Source organism: Oryctolagus cuniculus, chromosome 16 (genome assembly GCF_051225735.1).
Source record: "Oryctolagus cuniculus isolate XC-2025 breed Fujian yellow rabbit chromosome 16, ASM5122573v1, whole genome shotgun sequence".
NCBI classification, from domain to species: domain Eukaryota; kingdom Metazoa; phylum Chordata; class Mammalia; order Lagomorpha; family Leporidae; genus Oryctolagus; species Oryctolagus cuniculus.
The window spans coordinates 40926862-40949125 of record NC_142882.1 but is presented as its reverse complement, the minus strand read 5'-3'; the positions used below and the strand labels follow the sequence as shown (position 1 = coordinate 40949125).

Genomic DNA, 22264 nt, shown 5'->3' with positions numbered 1-22264 from the left:
TCCCAGTTGCTCCTCTATCAGTCCAGCTCTCTGCTGTGGCCCTGGAAGGCAGTGGAGGATGGCCCAGGTCCTTGGGCCCTGCACCCACATGGGAGACCAGGAGAAGCACCGGGCTCCTGGCTTCAGATCGGTGCAGTGCGCTGGCCGTAGCAGCCATTTGGTGGGTGAACCAACAGAAAGGAAGACCTTTGTCTCTGTTTCTCTCTCTCTCTCACTGTCTAACTCTGCCTGCCTCCCCCCCCGCAAAAAAAAAAAAAAAGTACAGTTCTTTCAAAGAAGAAAGATCCTTGTGACATAATGAAATTATGAGTTCTTTCACATATAGCTTAATTTTAACAGCAAAATTAATACATTGTGCTAATAACAATAAAACTCTCATATATTTAATCAGCATGATGATAAAACACAAAAATCAACCACATTACACAGGATAAACAGTGCTGAATTATCTCTAATATCAAGTCATGAATGACAGTCTTTATGACAGCATAGGATCATTGGCTTACCAAGATCTTGTTACATTGTCCAAAAATTTATGTACATTGCTTAGTTCATTAGTGAGTTTTGTTACTAATTTATGTTGTCTGTCTTCACTCATTGATAAATAAAAGTGTTTTTAAATTCAGTTCTTGTTGTTGGTGAGAAACACGAAGGTCTTTCTGTTACAGGTTCAATGTATAGCAAATGTCAATGTACTTACTCATGCCTGATTCTGGAATATTCTTGCAAGTTGTTGTGAGGACAATTTTAACAATCAAAGACTTTCAATGACTTGGAATAGCTGTGAAAGCAGGCAAATATTAGCTGAGTTATACTGTAATACACCATCTTCTGCACCCAAGGAGGTATCCAGTGCTGCAATCCTGTCTCAGAGATAAAGTCTTCCTTCTCCTAGGCTTACATAGTCAGAACAAACTCCCTTCCCAAGCACTGTATTTATAGTCGTCTCCCATTTTTAGCTCCTAATGAAGCACCACATCTGTCTGTGACATATGACAAGACTGGGAAGAATGTTTCAAGAGAGAAGGGTTCATTGGGTTTGCACTGTGACTCCCACCTTCGTCTGGGGTTGCTCCTCCTGAGCTCCTTGAAAACACCCGGCACTAGATGATCTTTCACACCCAGGAACTAGGAAGAAGCAGGATTCACATCTGGATAAGCATCGCCACCATAGGGATCCTACACATCCAACCAGGAAAAGGGAAACAAAACTATCAAAGCGTAAGAAAGCACCCAAAGGTAAGGGAAGAGTCTAGTACCGCTAAAGGCAGGACGACAAGATTCTACAAAGTGCTGGCTAGCCCTGGGTCAGCACTGTAGACTCCCTGTGGTAGAGAGAGGGCTCTAGTGCACCTGCCAAATAGACACACACAAACCCAGGATATAAACAGGAAGTCTCCACTGTCAACAGTGAAACATGTTCTTGCTTCCTTTATGTCTTTTTCCTTAAATTGCTTTCCAATTAATCTGAAGGATCATTAGAGGAAAATTCTGCTGAATTATTAAAAGGGAAGTTATAATTATATTTCATTCACTTCATTTCGATGACACTTCCTTTCTAAATTGTGGAAAACAGAACTAGGGGTCCACTCTCTTTTGCAGGATGATTGAGTTTCTTCTCTAAAAAAAAGACAATTATTTATTTACAGAGAGTGAAGGTGGGAGACAGGGAGAGAGAAATAGAGAAAGAGATAGCGAGAGCTTCTAACTGCTGGTTTACTACCTAAATAGCCACAATTGCCTCCTCTGGGTCAGGCCAAAGCCAGGAGTCTAGAACTCCATCCAGGTCTCCCACATGGGTGGCAGAGGCCCAATTACTTGAGCCGTCTTCTGTTGCTTTCCAGGCACAATAGTAGGGAGCTGGTTTGGAAGGGGAGCCAGGCCTCCAACCAGCACCCACATGGGATGCTGGTGTAGCAGGGTTTAACCTGCTGGACTGCAGTGTCAGCCGCAGGCTACCTGTCTGTCTAAAGGGCTTGACGGGGTGAGGTCTGTGCTTTCACCATCTGAGGACACCCCAGGAAGCCATGATCTTTCCTTAAAATTTACTGGGGAGTTTTGGACTAAGGTGTGGTACTTTTTTAAGGACTACAACGCCACTCTCCACACATATACTTGGCTTCAACCAACCACAACAAACCACCAGCCTTCCCATCTTACCATCTCTCTCTGAAGAAGGCTCAGCAGCAGCAGCAGAGAGGGAGCGCTTTCCAGACAACGAGTCTGCTGGAGCCCTGACCTTCCACTTTCTAGCCTGCAGAACAAACACTGAGGAATGAAGTTCTGTTCTTTATTCATGACTCCGTTCAAGACACTTTGTGAGAGCAGCATGGGAACCCTGAGACAGCAAACATGCGTCAGTTTCTCCCTGCTTTTCTAAGGACAATTTGGAGAATGCTGGCACTTAGTTGGCCTTCCGTACCTGGACTATACCCACTCAGAGCTCCCTTCTGGTCCTCCAGGGGTTCTAACGAGAAATCTGGTGAGGATCTTAGGGGGAAAGGATTATGAAAGATGCCCTTCTCTCAGCTGTGTCCATTATAGTAATGTGCCTGGTGGTGTCAGGGGCAACGGGACACTTTGTCAAGGATATCATGATGCCAGAGAAGTTGTAGCAACATTCAGAGACCTATCATTCAGGGTTAAAGGCAATGGGATGTGTCTCTGGAGTGTAGACGATCAGAGGTCTTAAAGACCCCACAATTGTTATCACTTCTTAAGGAGAAAGGAAAAGGCCATAGGTGCATCCTACGTATTTAAAGTTCAAATTGTAAACATCAGTCTGTATCACCAATCTACGCCAGAAGCTCTTGGGGTCTATGATATTAAGAGAAAGCTGGCTGAGGAAACCCCCGAGGATTAGCTGTGGCTCTGATTGGTCCCCACCTGTCTCTGACTTCATAAGGACCAACTGTGATGAAATAAAAATTCGTGCAAGTCCCTGCTGCACTGCCATTGGTCCATTTCTCCCTCTGACTTCATAAGGAGCCCTGTGATGACAGAATTCCACACGCCTATATAAGCGGCTGCGCGGCCCAGGTTTTTGTCCGCTTTACCAGGGAGCTATTTCGGTGACCTGTGTGCTTGGACCCCTCTTTGCTTGCGCTTGTGTTGGTTGGTGTTGGTGTGCTGTTTTGTTTGTTTGTTTGTTTCTTGTTCTATTTCGTTTTTTCTTTTCCCCATTTTGTTTTAGTTTGTTTTTTTCCTCCTATCTCTTTTTTGGCCCACTTTGTCTTTTTTTTCGCAGTTTTTTTCTTTTTGGCTTCCCCCATCTTTAGCTAGGAAGTGCTGCTAGATCTCTGAGTGTTAGTGTAGCTATTTAGTGTTTGTTTTTTTGGAGTTTTTCTGGTTTTTGTTTTCTGTTTTGGTTAGATAGGACTTAGTCTTGCCACTGTGTGTGATTAGTGTAGTTAGTATAGCTAGTGTGCCACTATAGTCAGATCAGGAGGTAGTCCCCTGTTGTCCCTTTATTTTCTTAGTTATTGTAGTTAGGGTAGCTCCTTAGTTAGTGTGTATGGACAGGAATATTAGCCAGAGCAGAGCAGAGAGCGTAGTTAGGGACACCAACCTGGAAGGCCGTGAGGACCGGGATGCCATCGACAGCTCACAGGTTGAGCTCCAGTTGCTGTCGGCCCTGGGCCGGGGCAGCTTTGGCATGGTGGTGCTGGCCCGCCAGGCTTCCAGCCAGCGGCAGGTGGCTGTGAAGTTCTTTCATTTACATGCTGGCGACCCCTTCGGCACCAGGCGAGTGACGCGAGAGGCCAGCATCATGCAGCTCCTGAGGCACCCGAATATCGTGCAGCTGCTGGAGGTGGGGCGCGTCGGCCATTACCACTGCCTGGTGATGGAGCTGGTGGACGGGGGCGACCTCTACCAGCACGTGATGAGCCGGGGCGGCCTGCCAGAGCCCAAGGTCATGGTCATGTTTGACCAAATCCTGGCAGCCGTGGGCCACTGCCATGCACAGCGGGTGGCGCACAGGGACCTCAAGCTGGGGAACCTGCTGCTGGACTCTCAGCTCAACGTGAAGCTGGCAGACTTTGGGCTCAGCTGCCATCTGCCCGAGGGCGAGCTGGTGCAGGGCTTCCGTGGGACCCCAGAGTACAGCGCCCCCGAGGTGTTCCGGCAGGAGCCGTATGATCCATTCGCAGCAGACCTTTGGAGCCTGGGGGTCATCCTCTTTGCCATGCTGGCAGGGGCCATGCCCTTCAGCGGGAAGGACTTGGCGGAGCTGCGGGACTGCATCCAGAGGGGGAGCTACGAGCTCCCGTGTGCGGCCAGCCCAGCCCTGGAGGAGCTCCTGAGCTCACTCCTCAGCCCAGACCCCTGCGACAGGCCTACAGTGGAATCTGCCCACCAGCAATGGTGGTTTGACCCCTTACGAGAGGAAGCTGAGGGCGAGGAGGTGATCGTGGTGCAGCCCCTGGGGGTTCCCGAGGACCCAGAGGCCCAGGAGTACCTGGCGGGCCTGGGTCTGCTTCCGGACGCTGGAGCCTCGGTGCCATCTGGTCCTGGAGGATCCAGCCGGATGTCCCTGCAGCCGGACTCCCGGAGCCTGGAGCAGGTACAGCCCTGTGGGCAGAGCATGGGTCTGGCCGTGGTCTCCCCGCACAGCTTCGTGGTTTTGTGGGCATGAGGGAGGTCCGGAGTGCACCTGTCTTCCTCACCCATCTTCCCCTCTCTCCTCAGGGACACAGGGAGCCCGAGCCTGAGCTGGAGTCCGAGTCCGAGGCGGAGTCGGATTCAGAGTTGGTGCTGGAGCCGGAGCCCATGCCCAAGCCGGAACCTAAGCCAGATTCTGCCGTTGCTGCCCCCGTGCTGGCCGTTTCCCTCCCTGGACAGCTGCAGGAGAGGAGCTCTGGTGCCAGCCCAGCCCCCGAGCCCGTCCCTGTGGTCATCCCTTCCACCCCCAGCCCCAGGAGCAGTCCGCACCTGGTGGTGCCAGAGGTCCCAGCAGCTGAGCCTCAGGAGCCTGGGACCTCAGCATCGGCCTCTGTCCCGAGCAAGGGCCGGCAGGGGCTGGGCAGGAGGATTGGCAGGAGCATCCTCAGATTCCTCCTGCGTGCCTGCTGCCTGCCTGCCCCAGCCCGTGGCCCTGGCCCCCGCAGCCGAAAGGTGGCCCCCAGGTAGCCTGCCTCAGTGTGCAAGCTGAGCTGCCTGAGGGCCCTCATTTGCTTGAGACTTTCTGTGCTTCTCATCAATAAAAAAATCTAAACTTTATCCGTGCTATCGGTCCTGTGTTGGGTCCCTGTGTGCACCTTGGCGTGGTTGGATGGAGTTGACTACCAGATGGATCTCCCCTGGACAAGTACGGTCCCCTCTCGTTGCTCTGGGTTAACACAAAGGCTGACCTCTTGGACCTGAGAAGAGAGGGATGGCTCCCAGAAGCTGGCTGGAGGGGAGGTTGATGGTGGTTATTGGTGGGTGGGGGATTGGGTGTGGGTGGTGGGAGCAGGAGGGAGGGTCTGGGGTGTGGGAGTTTGGGGGAGGTGGAGGTGAGGGAGGAGAGCATGGTGAGGCTTGTGACGAGGGATGGGGTAGAGGGAGGGAAGGAGAGGCCCAAACGTGCATAGCTGCTCCTCCACAGGAAGGGTTCGTGGATGTGTGACACAGCAGGGAGGTCCTGTCATTAGTGATGTGCATTAAGGCAGAGCTGTGTCCATAGGCAATGTCCACCTGCATTGCCAATGGAGAACAAGACACTACCGCAAGGGCAAAGGACTCTGACATCACAGTGTATGGGACTGGCCAGGTGTGGACTCAGGCAGCTGCAGGTGGAAGCTGGGCAGGGACTTCAACTGTGGCCTGGGTTCAGCAGAGAACAGAGGTGGCCATGTAGCAGCGGTTCTCTGCAAGTGTTCCGGATACTGGGTCATCTGTCCCCAGCCTGGTCTTCCAAAGCTGCATATGCAAACAGGACAGAGGTGAAAGGAGAGCTGGGGGCTACCTGGGGAGGAGAGGGCCTCTTGGGCTCCACCCGGGGAAGCTGTGAACAGAGCACTCCACACACCCTTGTTCCTCTTCTCCTCCATGTTTCTGGGGGATGGGAGAGGTTTCTTAGCTAATGATCATTTGTTTCAGATTTGAAGGTAAGATCGATGCTCCCCCATACAGATCACAGTGTATTTGCTGTTCGGCCTCCTCCCTGGACAGAATCGGAGCTGCACTGTGCTCCAGATTATGCGGGTGAGCAGGCCATTCTTGGAGGCCTCGGTTAAGTTACAGGGAAAAGTGACTCCAGAGAAATCTCAAAGTCATCCCCAGGAGTGACAAATTCTTCATGGTGATGCCAATGGATAAGGCTGTGGGCCACGTGCAGGGCAGACACACACTCTCTGTGAGCATCCTGCATGTACATGAGCTGGCTAGCATTGTCAGAGATGCAATGGGAACGAGGTCCTGCTGGTGTGTTTGCATCTGCCCCAAGTTCACAACACAGTGCCAAGGTCCCAAGAAGCAGGCCCTGTTGGGAGTCGTGTTCCCTTCCTGTGATCTGTGGCCTGGAGAAGTCCCGAGAGGCTTTGCCACGTCCCAACTTCAGCTTCCCTGGACCCTGGGCTCCAGAGTTGGGAGCGATGGTAAAGCACAGCAGCTCGGAGGGGCTGGTGTCTGTAGGAGGGGCCTTTGCCAAGGCAGGTTCCAGGGCCACAAGACTGTGGATTCCCAAGAGAGGCAGCGGGGAAGACTTTCCTCTTCAGTGTACTACAAGGCTCACAGCCTACCTATCATGATCCTGGTTCCTCCCCATCCAGGTGAGACTGTCCTTCTCCCTGAGGGCAGGGCTAGGGAAGCAAGAAGCAGGCCAGGGACGGGGTGGCAGGCTGGGTGCCCCAATCTGTTCCACAGTGTGGGTTTTATTTCACAGCAACACAAAGTGTGGACTCCCACTGTTGCTGTCCTTCAAAGCCACGCCTGGCTCTGTCCCCTTCAGGGCAGGACTCAGCTCCTCCCCTCATACTGGAGACCTTTGTTCACCTGCCCCCTGCCCACCTTCCCTCTGCACACATTGAACAGCCTTGTTTATCACAGGTACTGGGTCACCTCTGGTCCACTGCATGTGCTCTTTCCTCTCTGGGAAGACAGCAGACTGGGGTGACCAAGCCTGAAGCCTGGATCTGCATCTGGGTCTCTCATGCTGGGTGTCAGGGAACCAAGGACTTGGGTGTTCACCTGCTTCCTCTTACACTGCGTGTGAGTAGGAACGTGAGATTGAAAGCAGTGCCAGGACTGGAACCCAGGCACTTGGGCAGTCTGTCCATGTGTGCTTCTCAAGTAGGGTCTCGAGACCTGCCCCAGACACCTGCACCTCTCTGGGTTTTATTTAAACTGCAATGAACTCTATTTGAATGCTGCTATAGAGAACATTGCTGTGCTGTTTTTGAATCTTTAAACATTCACTGTGTGCAAACATGATTACATCTATTTCAATGCCAGGTATTACTTACAGAAATCTTACACTTGAAATTGTTCTTCAAAGAAATGTCTCAGAGACACTGACAGGGGCCAGCACTGTGGTATCGTGTGTAAAGCAAATGCCTGGAAGCCGAAATCCCATAAGGGCGCTGGTTTGAGTCCAAGCTTCTCCACTTCCAATCCGGCTCTCTACTACGGCCTGGGAAGGCAGTAGAAGATGGCCCAAGTGCTAGGGGACCTGCACCCATGTGGGAGACCCAGAAGAAGCTCCTGGTTCCTGATTTTGAATCGGCATAGCTCTGGCCATTGGGGTCAACCGGGGGGCGAACCAGCAGATGCGAAACCTCTCTCTCTCTCTCTCTCTCTCTGTCTGCCTCTCAAGTCTCTGTGTAACTCTGGCTTTCAAATAAATAAATCTTTTTTTTTTTTAAAGAAACACTTATAATTCTTAATCCACTAAGCAATGATTAAGGGGTCATTCCAACAGGGAAGATATGAGTACATATAATCCAGTGTTGTGGAGGAGCAGTTATGGCTGCTGCCTGTGGTGCCAACATCCCATATGGGGGCCACCTCGAGTCCTGGCTGCTCCATTTCTGATCCATCTCTCTGCTATGGCCTGGGAAGCAGAGGATAATGGGCCAAGTTCTTGCACCCCTGCAATCACATGGGAGACTGGGAGAAATCTCCTGGCTCCTGGCTTCAGATTGGCTCAGCTCCAACCATTGTGGCCATCTGGGGAGTAGACAAGTGGATGAAATACGTCTGTCTCTCTCTCTCTTTCTCTCTGCATCTGCCTCTCTGTAACTCTGCCTTTCAAAAAATGTATATTTACCTAATTACAGGGTACCTTGCTATTTAAAAGAAATGTTAATGGATCCAAAAGGAGACAGAGACGCCCATATAATCATCATGGAGGACTTCAATACTCCATTTTCAGCAATGTGCAGAACAATCAGACAGAAAATCAGCAAGGAAACAACAGTTAAATGACATATAGACTAAAAATAACCTAATGGATATCTACTGAATTTTTCTTCCCACAGATTCAGAATACACAGTCTTCTCACCAATGCATAGGAACATTCTCTAGGATAGACCATATGCTAGGCCACAAAGCAACTCTCAGTAAATTAAAAAAATTCAAACATACCATGATTTTCTTGGACCATGATGGAATGAAACTAGAAATCAATATCTCAAGAATCCGTAAAATATATGTAAACACAAGGAGGCTGTACAACATATTATTGAATGAACAGTAGGTCACTGAAGAAATCGAACAATGGAAATGAATGAAGATGACAATATAACATGTCAAAATTTATGCGACACATAAAAAGCAGTGTTAAGAGGAAAGTTTACAGTAATTGGTGCCTACATCAAGAAATTAGAAAAACACCAAATAAATGAGCTATCAATGCATCTCAATGACCTATAGAAACAACAACAAACTATTCTACAACTAGTTAAGAGAAAATAATTAAAATTGGAGAAGAAATGAAGAAGATTGAAACAAAAAAGTCAGCAAAACAAAAAGCTGATCTTTTAAAAAAATAAACAAAACTGACACACCCTTGCCCCAACTGACCAAAAAAAGAGACCCAAATCAATAAAATTAGAGATAAAAAGGAATGTAACAAGTAACACCACAGAAATAAAAAAGAGTTATCAGAAATTACAATGAGCTGTATGACAACAAACCAGGAAACCTAGAAGAAATGGATAGATTCCTGGACAAATAAAGCCTAATTAAATTGAGCCATGAAGACACAGAAAATCTAAACAGACCAATATTCATGACAGAAATTGAATCAGTAATAAAGACCCTCCCAGTAAAGAGATGACCAGGACTGGATGGCTTTGCTCCTGAATTTTACCAGACATTTAGAATAGAACTAACTCCAAATCTTCTAAAGCTATTAGAAACACCTGAAAGGGAGGGACTCCTCCCAAACTCCTTCTATGAAGCCAGCATCACATTAATTACCAAACTTGAAAAAGATGTAACAAAGGAAGTGAATTACAGACCAATTTCCCTGATGAAAATAGACACACAAATCATTAACAAATTACAAGCCAATTGAATCCAACAACACATTGGCAAGATCATTCACTGGGATCAAGTTGGAATCATTCCTGGTTCTGCATTCACTATCAATCAATGAAATGCATCACATTAAAAAACTGAAGAACAAAAACCTGTAACTCACCATATGACCAGAAATTTGATAAAGTACAACATCCTTTCATAGTGCAAACCTTGTGTCAATTGGTTACAGAGGGAACATTCCATAACACAATCAAGGTAATTTATGACAAAATGACAGCCCAGATTTATCAAATGTGCAAAAGCTGTCAGTATTCCCACTGAGATCCAGAACCAGACAAGGATGCCCACTCTCACCATTGCTATTTTTCAAATTTTTAATTAATGAATGCATTTTTACACAGATACAACTTTAGGAATATAGTGGTTCTTTCCCCCAGACCTCCCATCCCATCCCACCTCCTTCTCCCTCTCCCATCTCCTTCTTCATTATGGTTCATTTTTAGTATGACTTATATCAGAGGACCAACTCCATGCTAATCACAGACTTCAACAATTTGCACCCATGCACACACAAAACATAGAGTACAGTTTGGGAAGAGAATCTGCAGTTGATTCTCATATTACAATTCAATAGGGACAGAGGTTCTACATGGGGAGCAAGTGCACAGTGACTACTGTTGTTCCTTTAACAATTAACACTCTTTTTTAATGACGTCAGTGATCATTCGAGGCTCTTGCCATGGCCTGCCAAGGCTATGGAAGCCTTTGGTGGTCATAGACTCCATTGGTATTTGGACACGGCCATAAGCAAAGTGCACATTCTCTCCTCTCTTCAGAGAAGAGCGTCTCCTTCTTTGAGGACACTTTCTTTCCTTTGAGGCCTCACAGAGATCCTCCGTATAGGATATTTTTTTGGTCACAGAATCTTAGCTTTCCATGCCTCAAATGCTCTCTCAGGCCGGCCTTTCAGCCGGACCAGGAAGCCTTAATGAGGTCAGAGTGTTACTTACTGCAAATGTCACTCTAGGAGTCTGCTGTGTGGATTGCTTCCCATTTTAGTCCTTCCTTCCTTTTTAATTCTATTTTCTCTACCAGGTACTTGATAATATTTGTATGATCCCTTTTAAACTTAGGCCGATCTGTTGCCTTTAACATTTACCATGATCATTTTAACAGTGAAGATGGTGTTTATACCACCGATTCTTATGGGATTGGAGCTCCACGACTAGTTCTTAGGCTGTACCCTTAAAATAAGTCTGTATGATCGTATGCAGAACTAGACTGTTTTACAGTTATAGACTACCTCCTCCATGTCTTATTCTCCCTCTTATTTTTAACTGGGGTCTTTTTCCAATTGCCTCAAAATACATATAATTAACTTTGTGTTACATGGAGAGTTCAGTACAAAGTATGAAGAAGAGAAATAAAAGAGAAAGAAAACAGAGGAAAAAACCAACAAAACAAAACAAAATCAAAATATACACAGTAAAAAGTAACCACGGTAAACTGTCCCTCAACAATCAGGTAAAGAGCTCTTGAAGACATTGATTCTAAAAGTGATGATTTCTTTTCTATAGCTTTCATTTTAGCGACACTGTTAATTCTCCTGAATCAGGGAGAACATATGGTATTTGTCTCTTTAGGACTCTTTAGGACTGGGTTATTTCACTAAGTATGAGGTTTTCCAGCTTGCTCCATTTTGTTGCAAAGGACCTGTTTATGTATTTTGGCTTTTGTATTGTAGCTGGGTCATTTTCTATGTTCGTCTTCTTTTGTAGTGAACTTCCTGTTTCTGTGTTTCAGCGTGCAGCACATCCTTGAGCCAGTGTTGTAGGGCTGGGCGCAAAGATACAAACTCTTTCAATTTCTGTTTGTCGTGGAAAATCCTTATTTCCCTTTCATTCATAACTGATAGCTTTGCAGGGTACAGTATTATGGGTTGACAGTGTTCTTCTTTTAAAACTTGGAATATATCATGCCATTGCCTCCTTGCCTGTAAGGTTTGCAATGAAAAGCCCGGGGTGAGTCTGATTGGATTACCTCTGAATGTGATTTGTCCTTTCTCTCTAGCACATTTCAAGATTTGTTCTGTGTTTCACTGAGCTGAGTGTTGCCACAATGTATCGTGGTGAATTGTTAGGAGTTCTGTGTATTTCTTGCACTTGGAGGTCTCTTTTAATCTGCCTATTGTGGATGTTTTCTGATATTATTTCATTAAGAAGGCCTTCTAATCCATTCTCTTTCCCTCAGGGACTCCTATTATCCAGATGTTACAATGCTTGATTGAATCTTGCAAATCTCCAACTGTGATTTTTAATTTTCTAATTTCTTCTTGTGTTTGGTCAATTTGTTTTTGTTTTATTTTATTTTATTTTATTTTTTTTTAAGATTTTACTTAGGCTGGTGCCGTGGCGCAATGGGCTAATTCTCTGCCTGTGGCGCCGGCACCCCGGGTTCTAGTCCCAGTCAGGGCGCCGGATTCTGTCCCGGTCGCTCCTCTTCCTGCCCAGCTCTCTGCTGTGGCCTGGGAGTGCAGTGGAGGAGGGCCCAAGTCCTTGGGCCCTGCACCCACATGGGAGACCAGGAGGAAGCACCTGGCTCCTGGCTTTGGATTGGCGCAGTGTGTCGGCCGCAGCGGCCACTTGGGGGGTGAACCAACGGAAAAAGGAAGACCTTTCTCTCTCTCTCTCTCTCACTGTCCACTCTGCCTGTCAAAAAAAAAAAAAAGATTTTATTTATTTATTTGAAAGTCAGAGAGTTACACGAGAGAAGAGAGGCAGAGAGAGAGAGAGAGAGAGAGAGAGGTCTTCCATCCAATGGTTCACTTTCTAATTAGCTGCAATGGCTGGAGCTGTGCCAATCTGAAGCCAGGAGCCAGGAATTTCTTCCAGGTCTCCCACGTGGGTGCAGGGGCCGAAGGACCAGGGCCATGTTCCACTGCTTTCCCAGGCCATAGCAGAGAGCTGGATTGGAAGAGGAGCAGCCGGGACTAGAACTGGTGCCCATATGGGATGCCAGTGCTTCAGACCGGTGGTTAACCCACTGCGCCACAGCACAGGTTCCTGTATTATTTCTGGAAGTCTGTCTTCGAATTCTGATATTCGCTCTTCTATTTCATCTGTTCGATTTCTGAGGGATTCCACAGCATTTTTTATTTCGTCAGTTGAGTTTTTCATTTCTAGTGTTTCATTCTGTTTTCTCTTCAGAATCTCTATTTCTTGGGTGTGCTTTTCATTCAGATCTTGAATCTGTTTCTGATTGCTTCTAAGTAATCTGATTATTAATTTTCTGAATTCTTTTTCTGCCATGACTTCAATTTCTTCTTCTTTAGCTTCTATTACTGAAGGTTCAGATTGCTCCACTGGTGAGTGCATAGGTTCTTCCATATTCTTACTCAGGATTTTTCCTTTGTTCTTCTGCATTTCTGTTTGGGTTAATTTTTAAATTGATTTCCCTCTGCTATGGGCTGCTATGGGTCTGTGCCAACTGCTAGTGTAAGCAAGCAGCTCCACTTCCTAGAGCTTTGTTTATTTCTGGGAGCTGAAGGAGGCAGGTACTTAAGTAGCAGGTACTTGGGCTTTGATGTAGTAAGCCCTGCCCACTGGGGCTGGACTCCCTGTTCCTTTGTTCACGGGAAAGCTCTGGGCCTCTGTTGCTCAGCCTTCCTGGCCACTGTGCAGGGGAGTCACTCCGAACTGTTGTGATCATTGTTCCTGGGTGTGGTGGTTCCTGCAACTGATGTCTGTGTGCTGGAGGTGAAAGCACAGACCGCCTGCCTGCACTCCAGGATGGAACCCAGCAAAATTCCTGCCCTCCACCTGCTGCAGCTCCGGTTGGGCAGGGTGGGAGACACCGAGATCTCTCTCTTCATCCCCCAGAAATGCACCCTCCTCCCCCTTATACCACCAAGTGCTGTCCACTGTTTCCCTCTCATCTGTGTCTACATCTCTGAGGGCTGCACCCTCTCACCTGCTTCCCCCAGGGTGCAACGGCGGTTGCCCTCTCACTGGTTCTCCACTCCGTTCTCTTTCTGCCTCAGCACTGCTATTTAATACAGTCCTGGAAGTTGTAGCCAGGGCCATTAGGCAAGGAAAATAAATCAAAGGATGCAATTTGGAAAGGAGGAAGTCAAACTGCTCCTATTTGCAGCTGACATGATTCTAAATATAGGGATCCAAAAGACTCAGTTAAGAGACTATTGGAACTCTTAGAAGAGTTGTGCAAAAGTGCCTGGATATAAAATCAACACACAAAAATCAATAGCCTTTGTATAAATGCCACATCTAAAAAAGATTCATTCTGAAGATTCATTCTAAAATGAATCCCATTCATAACAGCTACAAAAAAAATCAAATACACTGGAATAAATTTAACTAAGAATGTATAAGATATCTAAGATACAATTTGTAAAACATTAAAGAAATAAATAAAAGAAGACACACAAAAATTAAAAAGTCTTTCATGTTCACATCTTGGAAAGGAATTATTTAAAATGTAAACTGATCTTTCAGATCTTTCCTTTGCCGTTGGTTCACTCTCCAATGGCCGCCGCGGCCGGCGCGCTGCGGCCGGCGCACCGCGCTGATCCGAAGGCAGGAGCCAGATACTTATCCTGGTCTCCCATGGGGTGCAGGGCCCAAGTACTTGGGCCATCCTCCACTGCACTCCCTGGCCACAGCAGAGAGCTGGCCTGGAAGAGGGGCAACCGGGACAGAATCCGGTGCCCCGAACAGGACTAGAACCGGTGTGCCGGGGCCGCAAGGCGGAGGAGGATTAGCCTAGTGAGCCGCGGCGCCGGCCTGTAACTAGCTTTTTAAAAGTGATAAGAAATGTTTGGAAGTGGAATTGGTATGCCAATTTTGTGAACAGTATTCTCTGTTGTACTTTTTTCATTGGGTTGAGGGAGACGGGAGGGAAGAGATTCCAAAATGTGTTTTTGCTAGTGTGTGCTAGAAAATATGAACTTACCTATTGCCCTATATGTTACATGCATTTAATTTAACTGTGCAGTAATGTATATATTGTGTATATACAAGACAATGGAGTCAAATTTCACAATTTGTAGTCCTAGATATTAAAGAGGTGCCGATCTATGACAAAAGCAGAGTAGGTAAACTAACACATTTTGTATATTTTGTGTTAAAACTCATACAAAGATTGTCTTTTGTAAAGGACTTTTGGAAGTGAAGTTGTAACATCACATTGCAGTGACAAGTGTGCCTACATCTACCGTGGTGGTGGAGAGGAGTAGGAAGAAAGGAAGGCTTCTCTAGCCCTTTGTGAATGTTCCTATTTAGAAGCGACTTTCTAATAAAACCAGTTACATGTGTATAGTTTTTTCAATCCTACTTTGTATATAGTGAGCCAATTTAATTCCTTATTTAAAACACCTACTTCTGGATGTTTAAAAGTACATGGCTATGATAAAAGTAGAGCTAGTAAATAATACATCTTGTAGCTATCCTTTTGTGAAATTCATATAAAATACTGTCTTTTGGATGTGGAATGAGAAATTCATTGAGCAATATACACTTGTGTTGGTGCTGCTTCAGGGAGGAAAGCAGAGGAAGTAATGTCTAAAGAGCTTTTCACCAGTGTGCATGCAGTGGGACAAGGCTAACCATTGTCCATGTTGTTTGTTATGCTGTTTTACTTTACTGGGTATATAATGTAAATATAACAGGCAAACATGCACTACTTTACAACATCTAGGCTTCCTAGATGTTAAAGAGGTTGCTGGTTTATGAGAAAAGTAGAGCTGAGTATGCTTTATGTTAAAACTCATAGGAAAGACTGTTCTTACAACCACTTTTGGAAATGAAATTCTTAAATTCCCTGTAAGTATGACAGGTTATTATACAAATCCATTGGCTTGGCATAGATGGGAAGGGAAAGGTTTCTAGGCCAGAATGTTCGTGTGGAGAAGACATTCACATTACAGCATAACAGACTGAGTTGATGCAGTATATTTTTGGTTATCAAAATTCTCATACAGGTTTTGGATTTTGAATTGGTAAACATTACATGAAGTGTGAAAAAGCATGATCCATACTTTCTGTATATTAGTCACATAAAATGGCTGTTATGTGCACATGCACAGGACCCAGAAGGACATGTTGAACTCAACTGCTTGTGATTGCGGGCGACTTTGTTCTTTGTTTCTTGTGTTTTTAAGTTTCCTGTAATGCACTTATTAGCTTTGATAAAACAAAGTCTATTTTAAAAAATAGAAGAAAAAAAGAGACAAATAGGGACACAATGTAATTATGAAGGGGTCAATACAACAGGAAGGCATAACTATAACAATGTATATATATGCATGCAATTACAGAGCACTTCACTATTAAAAAGATCTGTTAACAGATCTAAAGGGAGACATATACACCAGTACAATAGTAACAAAAGGCGCGGCTCACTAGGCTAATCCTCCGCCTTGCGGCGCCGGCACACCGGGTTCTAGTCCCGGTCGGGGCGCCGGATTCTGTCCCGGTTGCCCCTCTTCCAGGCCAGCTCTCTGCTGTGGCCAGGGAAGGCAGTGGAGGATGGCCCAAGTCCTTGGGCCCTGCACCCCATAGGAGACCAGGAGAAGTACCTGGCTCCTGCCATCAGATCAGCATGGTGTGCCGGCCGCGGCGGCCATTGGAGGGTGAACCAACAGAAAAGGAAGACCTTTCTCTCTGTCTCTCTCTCTCACTGTCCACCTCTGCCTGTCAAAAAAAAAAAAAAAATAGTAACAAAAGACTTCAAAACCCCATTTTCTCCATGGATAGATCAACAGGACAGAAACCAACAAAGAAACAACACAGCTAACCCTAGCTATGGACCAAATGGATATAACTGATATCTACAGAACATTTCATGGCACAGTTACAGGACACACATTCTTCTCAACAGTGCATGAAACTTTCTCCAGGATAGACCATATACTAGGCAAGGATCTAACTTCTCAAGAAATTGAAAAAAATCAAAATCATACCTTGCCATTCTCTGATCACAATGGACTGAAGCTGAAAAGCACAAACACGTGGAGACTGAACACTATGCTCCTAATTGAACGTGGGTTAGAAAAAAATCAAGAGAAATTACAGAATTTGTGAAAACATATGAAAATAGCAATATCTCCTATAAAAACCTATGGAATACAGCAAAAGCAGTATTAAGAGGGAAGTTTATAGCAATTAGTGTCTACATCAAGAAACTGGAAAGCCACAAAATAAATGCACTGTCAATGCATCTCAGGAACCTAGAAAAAACAACAAACTAAACCATAAATTAGTAGGAAGAAATAAATAATTAAAGCTAAAGAATAAACAGACAAAATTGAATGCAAAAAATATGAGTGATATGGAGAAAAATATCAGAAATATAAAATAAAATAAAAAATATCAGAAAAATAAAACTGACAAACCATTGGTCCAACTGGTCAAAAAAAAAAAAAAAAACAACAACAACAACAAAAAACAACAAGAGAGAGAGCCGACCGAAAATAAACAAAAGTCATAGATAAAAAAAGGAATATAACAACAGACACCACAAAAAGCAAAAAAATTCAGAAATTACCACAAAAACCTGTATGATACTGAATCAGAAAACCTAGAAGAAAGGAAAAGATTCCTGGTCACATACGACTTACTTATATAGAGCCATGAAGACCTAAAAAATTTCAACAGACCAATCACCAACACGAAGATCGAATCAGTAATAAGCACCCTCCAACAACAACAAAAGGCCCAGGACCAGATGGCTTATTTGCTGAATTCTATCAGACATTTAAGGGAGAACCAATGCCAGTTCTTCTCAAGTTATTCAAAACAATTTAAAGGGAGGGAATCCCCTGAACTCCTGTTTTTATGAAGGAGTATGCATCAGCTTAATTCATAAGCCAGAAAAAGATACAACAGATAAACAGAACTACAGACCAATTTCTCTAATAAACATAGACAAAAAATTTCTCAACAAATACTAGCCAATGAAATCCACAACACAACAGAAAGATAATTCACCTGGATCTACTGTGATTTATCCTTGTATACAGGGATGTTTCAGAATCCAAAAATCAATAAACATGATTAACCACATTAACAAGCAGAAGACCAAAAACCCTGCGCCTATCTCGACATATGCATAGAAAGCATTTGACAGAATTTAATACCTTTTTATGATGAAAACATTAAATATAAATTGGGTATAGAAGGAACATTCCCCCAACATAATAAAAACATTTATAACAAACCCACAGCCAGAATCCTACTGAATGGAAGAAAATTAGAGGAATTCCCATTAAGATGCAGAACCAGAAAAGATGCCCGATTTCACCACTGCTATTTAATATAGTCATGGAAGTTTTAGGCACAGCCGTCAGGCAAGAAAGAGATATCAAAGGGATGCAAATACGGAAGGAAAAAACTAAACTATCCCTATTTGCTGAGGACATGATCCTATATACAGGGAACCCAAAATATTCCACGAAGAGACTATTGGAACTCCTAAAAGAGTTTGGTAAAGTAGCAGGATATAAAATAAACACAGAAAAATTAATAGCCTTTGTATGCACAAACAATACCATGGAGGAGAAATAACTAAGTACAATCCCAGTTACAGCAGCTAAAAATATAAATAACTAGAAATAAATTTAACCAAGGACATCAAAAATCTCTATGATGAAAATTAGAAAACATTAAAGAAAGAAATAGAAGAATACACAAAAAAGTTGAAAAAACTTTCATGGATTGCAAGAATAAACATTTTCAAAATGTACATACTACTGAAAGCAATTTATAGATTCAATGCAATGCAATACCAATCAAAATACCAACAACATTCTTCTCAGATCTAGAAAAAGCTATGCTAAAATTCATATGGAAACACAAAAGACCCTGAACGGCTAAAGCAATCTTAAACAACAAAAACAAACTGGAAGCATCACAATACCAGACCTCAATACTTACTAAAGGCCAGTTATATTCAAAACCGGATCTCCACATGCAGAAACAAGATTCCAGCCTCAAACTTTACACAAAAATACACTCAAAATGGATCAGAGACCTAAATTTATGATGTGATATGATCAATCTACTAGAGAACAATGGTGAAACCCTGAAAGACAGTGGCATAGAGGAAGACTTCTTGGAAAAGACCCCAAAAGCACAGGAAATCAATCCAAATTAACAAGTGGGGTTATTTCTATCTAAGAAGCTTCTGCACTGCAAAAGACACACTCAGCAAAGTGAAGTTGCAACTGGCAGAATGAGACAAAATTTTTATAAGCTATGCAAATGAAAAAGGATTAACTTCCAGAATCTATAAAGAGCTCAGGAAACTCAAAAACAGCAAAACCAAACATCCAATTAAGAAATGGGAAAAGGAACTGAACAGTATTTTTTTTTCAACTGAGGAAATTCAAATGGCCAATAGACAAATGAAAAACTGCTCAGGATCGCTATGAGGTTTCACCTTATCACCATTACAATAACTCACATAAAGAAATGAACAAACAACAAATGCTGGTGAGGACACGGAGAGAAGGGCAACATAATCCACTGTTTGTTGGAATGCAAACTGGTACAGCCACTGTGGGAGACAGTATGCAGATGCCTCAGAAAGCTGAATATAGACCTACCACGTGACCCAGCTATTCCACTCAAGAGAATTTATCCAAAGGAAATGAAATCAGCAAATGAAAAGTTATTTGTAACCCTATGTTCATTTCAGCTCACCATACAATAGCTAAGATATGGAATCAATATGGATGCACATCGACTGAAAACTGGACAAAGAAATTATGATGTATGTACACACTATGGAATACTACACTGTAGTAAATAAAGAAATACTGTAATTTGTAACAAATGGATGCAACTGACAATCATTATACTTTGTGAAATAAGCAAGTCATAAAAGGACAAAATCCACATGGTCTGTCTGATCTGTGGAAACTTTTAGAGTGTGTAAAATATAATCTATAGGAGCGAAACTGACACTTTGAGATGTGATGATTTTTGAACAGCCCTTCGATTGACTGTTGTGGAACAGTTTTTCTTATTTGTTTGTTTTTGTTCTTTCCTTCTTTTCTTCTTCATATTAATTAGTGAACCCTCTACTTGGTGTATGCTTAATCCTATGAATGTATACATGAATATATACTCTCTGAATGTAGTGGCCATTTGATAAGTAGACAACTGATGGAAGATCTCTCTCTCTCTCTCTCTTTGCCGCTCCTGTCTGTGACACTGTACTTCAAATAAATAAATAAATCTTTAACAAAAAAGAAATAATAGATGGAGGGAGAAAGGGGAAAAGGGAAAGGGAAAGAGAGAGAGAGAGCGAGTGCGCTAGACAGAAAGAGATTTCTTCTGATTCATGCCCCAAATGCCTACAACAGCTGGGGCTGGACCAGGCCAAAGCCAAGGGCCAAGAACTACCTCTAGGTCTCCCATGTGGGTGGTAGGATCCACAGTACCAGACCAATCACTCACTGTCCCCCATGGTGTGCATTAGCAGGAAGTTGCATCACAAATGAGAACTCAACCAGGCACCCCAATACGGGATATGTATGTACATTTACTCCAAGGTATATGATTTTTTTCCTGTAGCTATTGTGAATGGGATTTGTGGCTTTGTCTCTGTATACACGACTATTGATTTTTTGTGTGTTGATTTTATATACAGCCATTTTACCAAACTCTTCTATGGGATCCAATAGTCTTGTAGCTGAGTCTCTTGGATCCTCTATACTTAGAATCATGTCATCTGCCAATAGGGATATTTTTACTTCCTCCTTCCCAAATTGTATCCTTTGAATTCTTTTCCTTGCCTAATGGCTCTGGCTACAACTTCCAGGACGATTTTAAATAGCAGTGTTGAGAGGGGTCATCCATTTCTGGTTCCGGATCTCAATGGGAATGCTTTCAGCTCTTCACCATTCAATAGAATGCTGGCTGTGGGTTCCTTCTATACCCAATGTACTTAAGGTTTTCATCATGAAATATTATTGTATTTTATCAAATGCTTCCTGGTCATCTATTGAGCTAGTCATATGATTTTTCTCTTCAGTTTTTTAATGTTACATATTCCACTGATTCATTTGCAAATGTAGAGCCAGTGATAAATCCAACTTGGTCCAGGTGGATGATGTTTGTGATGTGTTGTTGAATTCCATTATTTTAGATTTTTGCATCTATGTTCATCAGGAAAATTTTTTATAGTTCTCTTTCTCTGTTATATCTTTTTCAGGTTGAGTAATTAATGTGATGCTGGCTTCAACAAAGGAGTTTGGCAGGATTCCCTCCGTTTCAATGAATTGTTCTGAATATCTTGAGATAGTTCTTAAATCTCTGGTAGAATTCATCAGCAAAGGGCCGGCCCTGTGGCTCACTTGGCTAATCCTCCGCTTGCGGGGCCAGCACCGTGGGTTCTAGTCCTGGTTAGGGCGCCGGGTACTAGTCCTGGTTGCTCCTCTTCCAGTCCAGCCCTCTGCTGTTGCCCTGAGAGGGCAGCAGAGGATGGCCCAAGTGCCTGGGTCCCTGCACCCTCATGGGAGACCGGGAGGAAGTATTTGAGGGGCAAATAGAGAGAGAGAGAGAGAGAGAGAGAGAGAGAGAGAGAAATGAGAGTGAGAGAGGTAGAGGGGGAGAGGGGTGAAGCAGGGAGGGAGGGAGAGAGGGAGGGAGGGCGAGCGACAGAAAGAGGGAGAGAGGGAGAGGAGAGAGAGAGGGAGAGAGGGAGGGAGGGAGGAAGAGAATTTCCATCTGCAGGTTCACTCCCCAAATGACTGCCATGGCCAAGGCTGGGTCAGACCAAAGCCAAGAGCCAGGAGCTTCATCCAGGTCTTCTACATGGGTGCAGGGACCCAAGCACTTGGGCTATCCTTCACTGATCTTACAGCACATTATCAGGGATCTGGTTTGGAAGTGGAGCAGCCAAGAATTGTACCGTTACCCATACAGGATGCCAACACTGCAGGCATCAGCTTTAACCACCACGGCACACTGGCATCTATATGTTACCTTATGAGAAACCAGAAAATGGTTATCCACAGTGGCTGAGTCTTTTTGCATCCTCATGACCAATGCATGGTGGTTACAACTGCTCTCCATCCCTACTGATACTTGTTCAGTTTGTTTGCCTTGATATTAACCATCATGGTGGTGTTAAAGTGGTATCTCACTGTGATACACTGATTTCCATTTCCCTCATGAGCATCTTTGCATGTGCTTTTACCCTTTTATATATCTTCTTCACTTTCTTTTTGGTTCAGTGATAAGGGTTCTCAATGTAATCTCATACTCTTCATATATATGAATCATATCACATTCTATAAATCATCTTTTCACTTTCTGGAATATGCTCTTTAATACTTTAAATTTAAAATTTTTTCCTTAAAATATTTACTTATTTCATTTTAATTGTCAGGCAGAAAAACAGAGAAAGAGTGATAGAGACAGACAGAATGATAGACAGACAGGCAGATCTTCCAACCACTGATTCACTCCTCAAAAGCCTGCAATGCAGTTCTGGGCCAGAATGAAGCCAAAAACTCAGAACTCAAACCAGGTCTCCTGCATGTGTGGCAGGGACTCGACGACTTGAGCCATCCATCACATGCTGCCTTCCAGAGTGCAAATGAACAAGAACTGGAAGCAGAGCCAGAACTCAAACTCAGGTTTGAGTGATACAGAATGGGGCAACCCAAGTCTTGACTTCGGCACCAAAGGCCTGCCCAAAATCTATGATTTTCATGAGATGCAATGGATCTGTTTTGTTGCTGTTGTTGCTCAGTGTTCTAGTGTCCTAAGAATC

The 22264-nt window shown here is 44.2% G+C and overlaps 1 protein-coding gene across 1 annotated transcript; it reads left to right on the top strand.

Annotated features, from left to right (window-relative positions):
- The first annotated feature begins 3514 nt into the window (after positions 1 to 3514).
- On the top strand, positions 3515 to 4636 carry LOC149121703 (MAP/microtubule affinity-regulating kinase 3-like). Its single transcript, XM_089315614.1, has one exon. The coding sequence runs from the start codon at positions 3515 to 3517 to the stop codon at positions 4634 to 4636; it is 1122 nt and encodes a 373-aa protein (XP_089171740.1).
- Positions 4637 to 22264: the final 17628 nt, after the last annotated feature.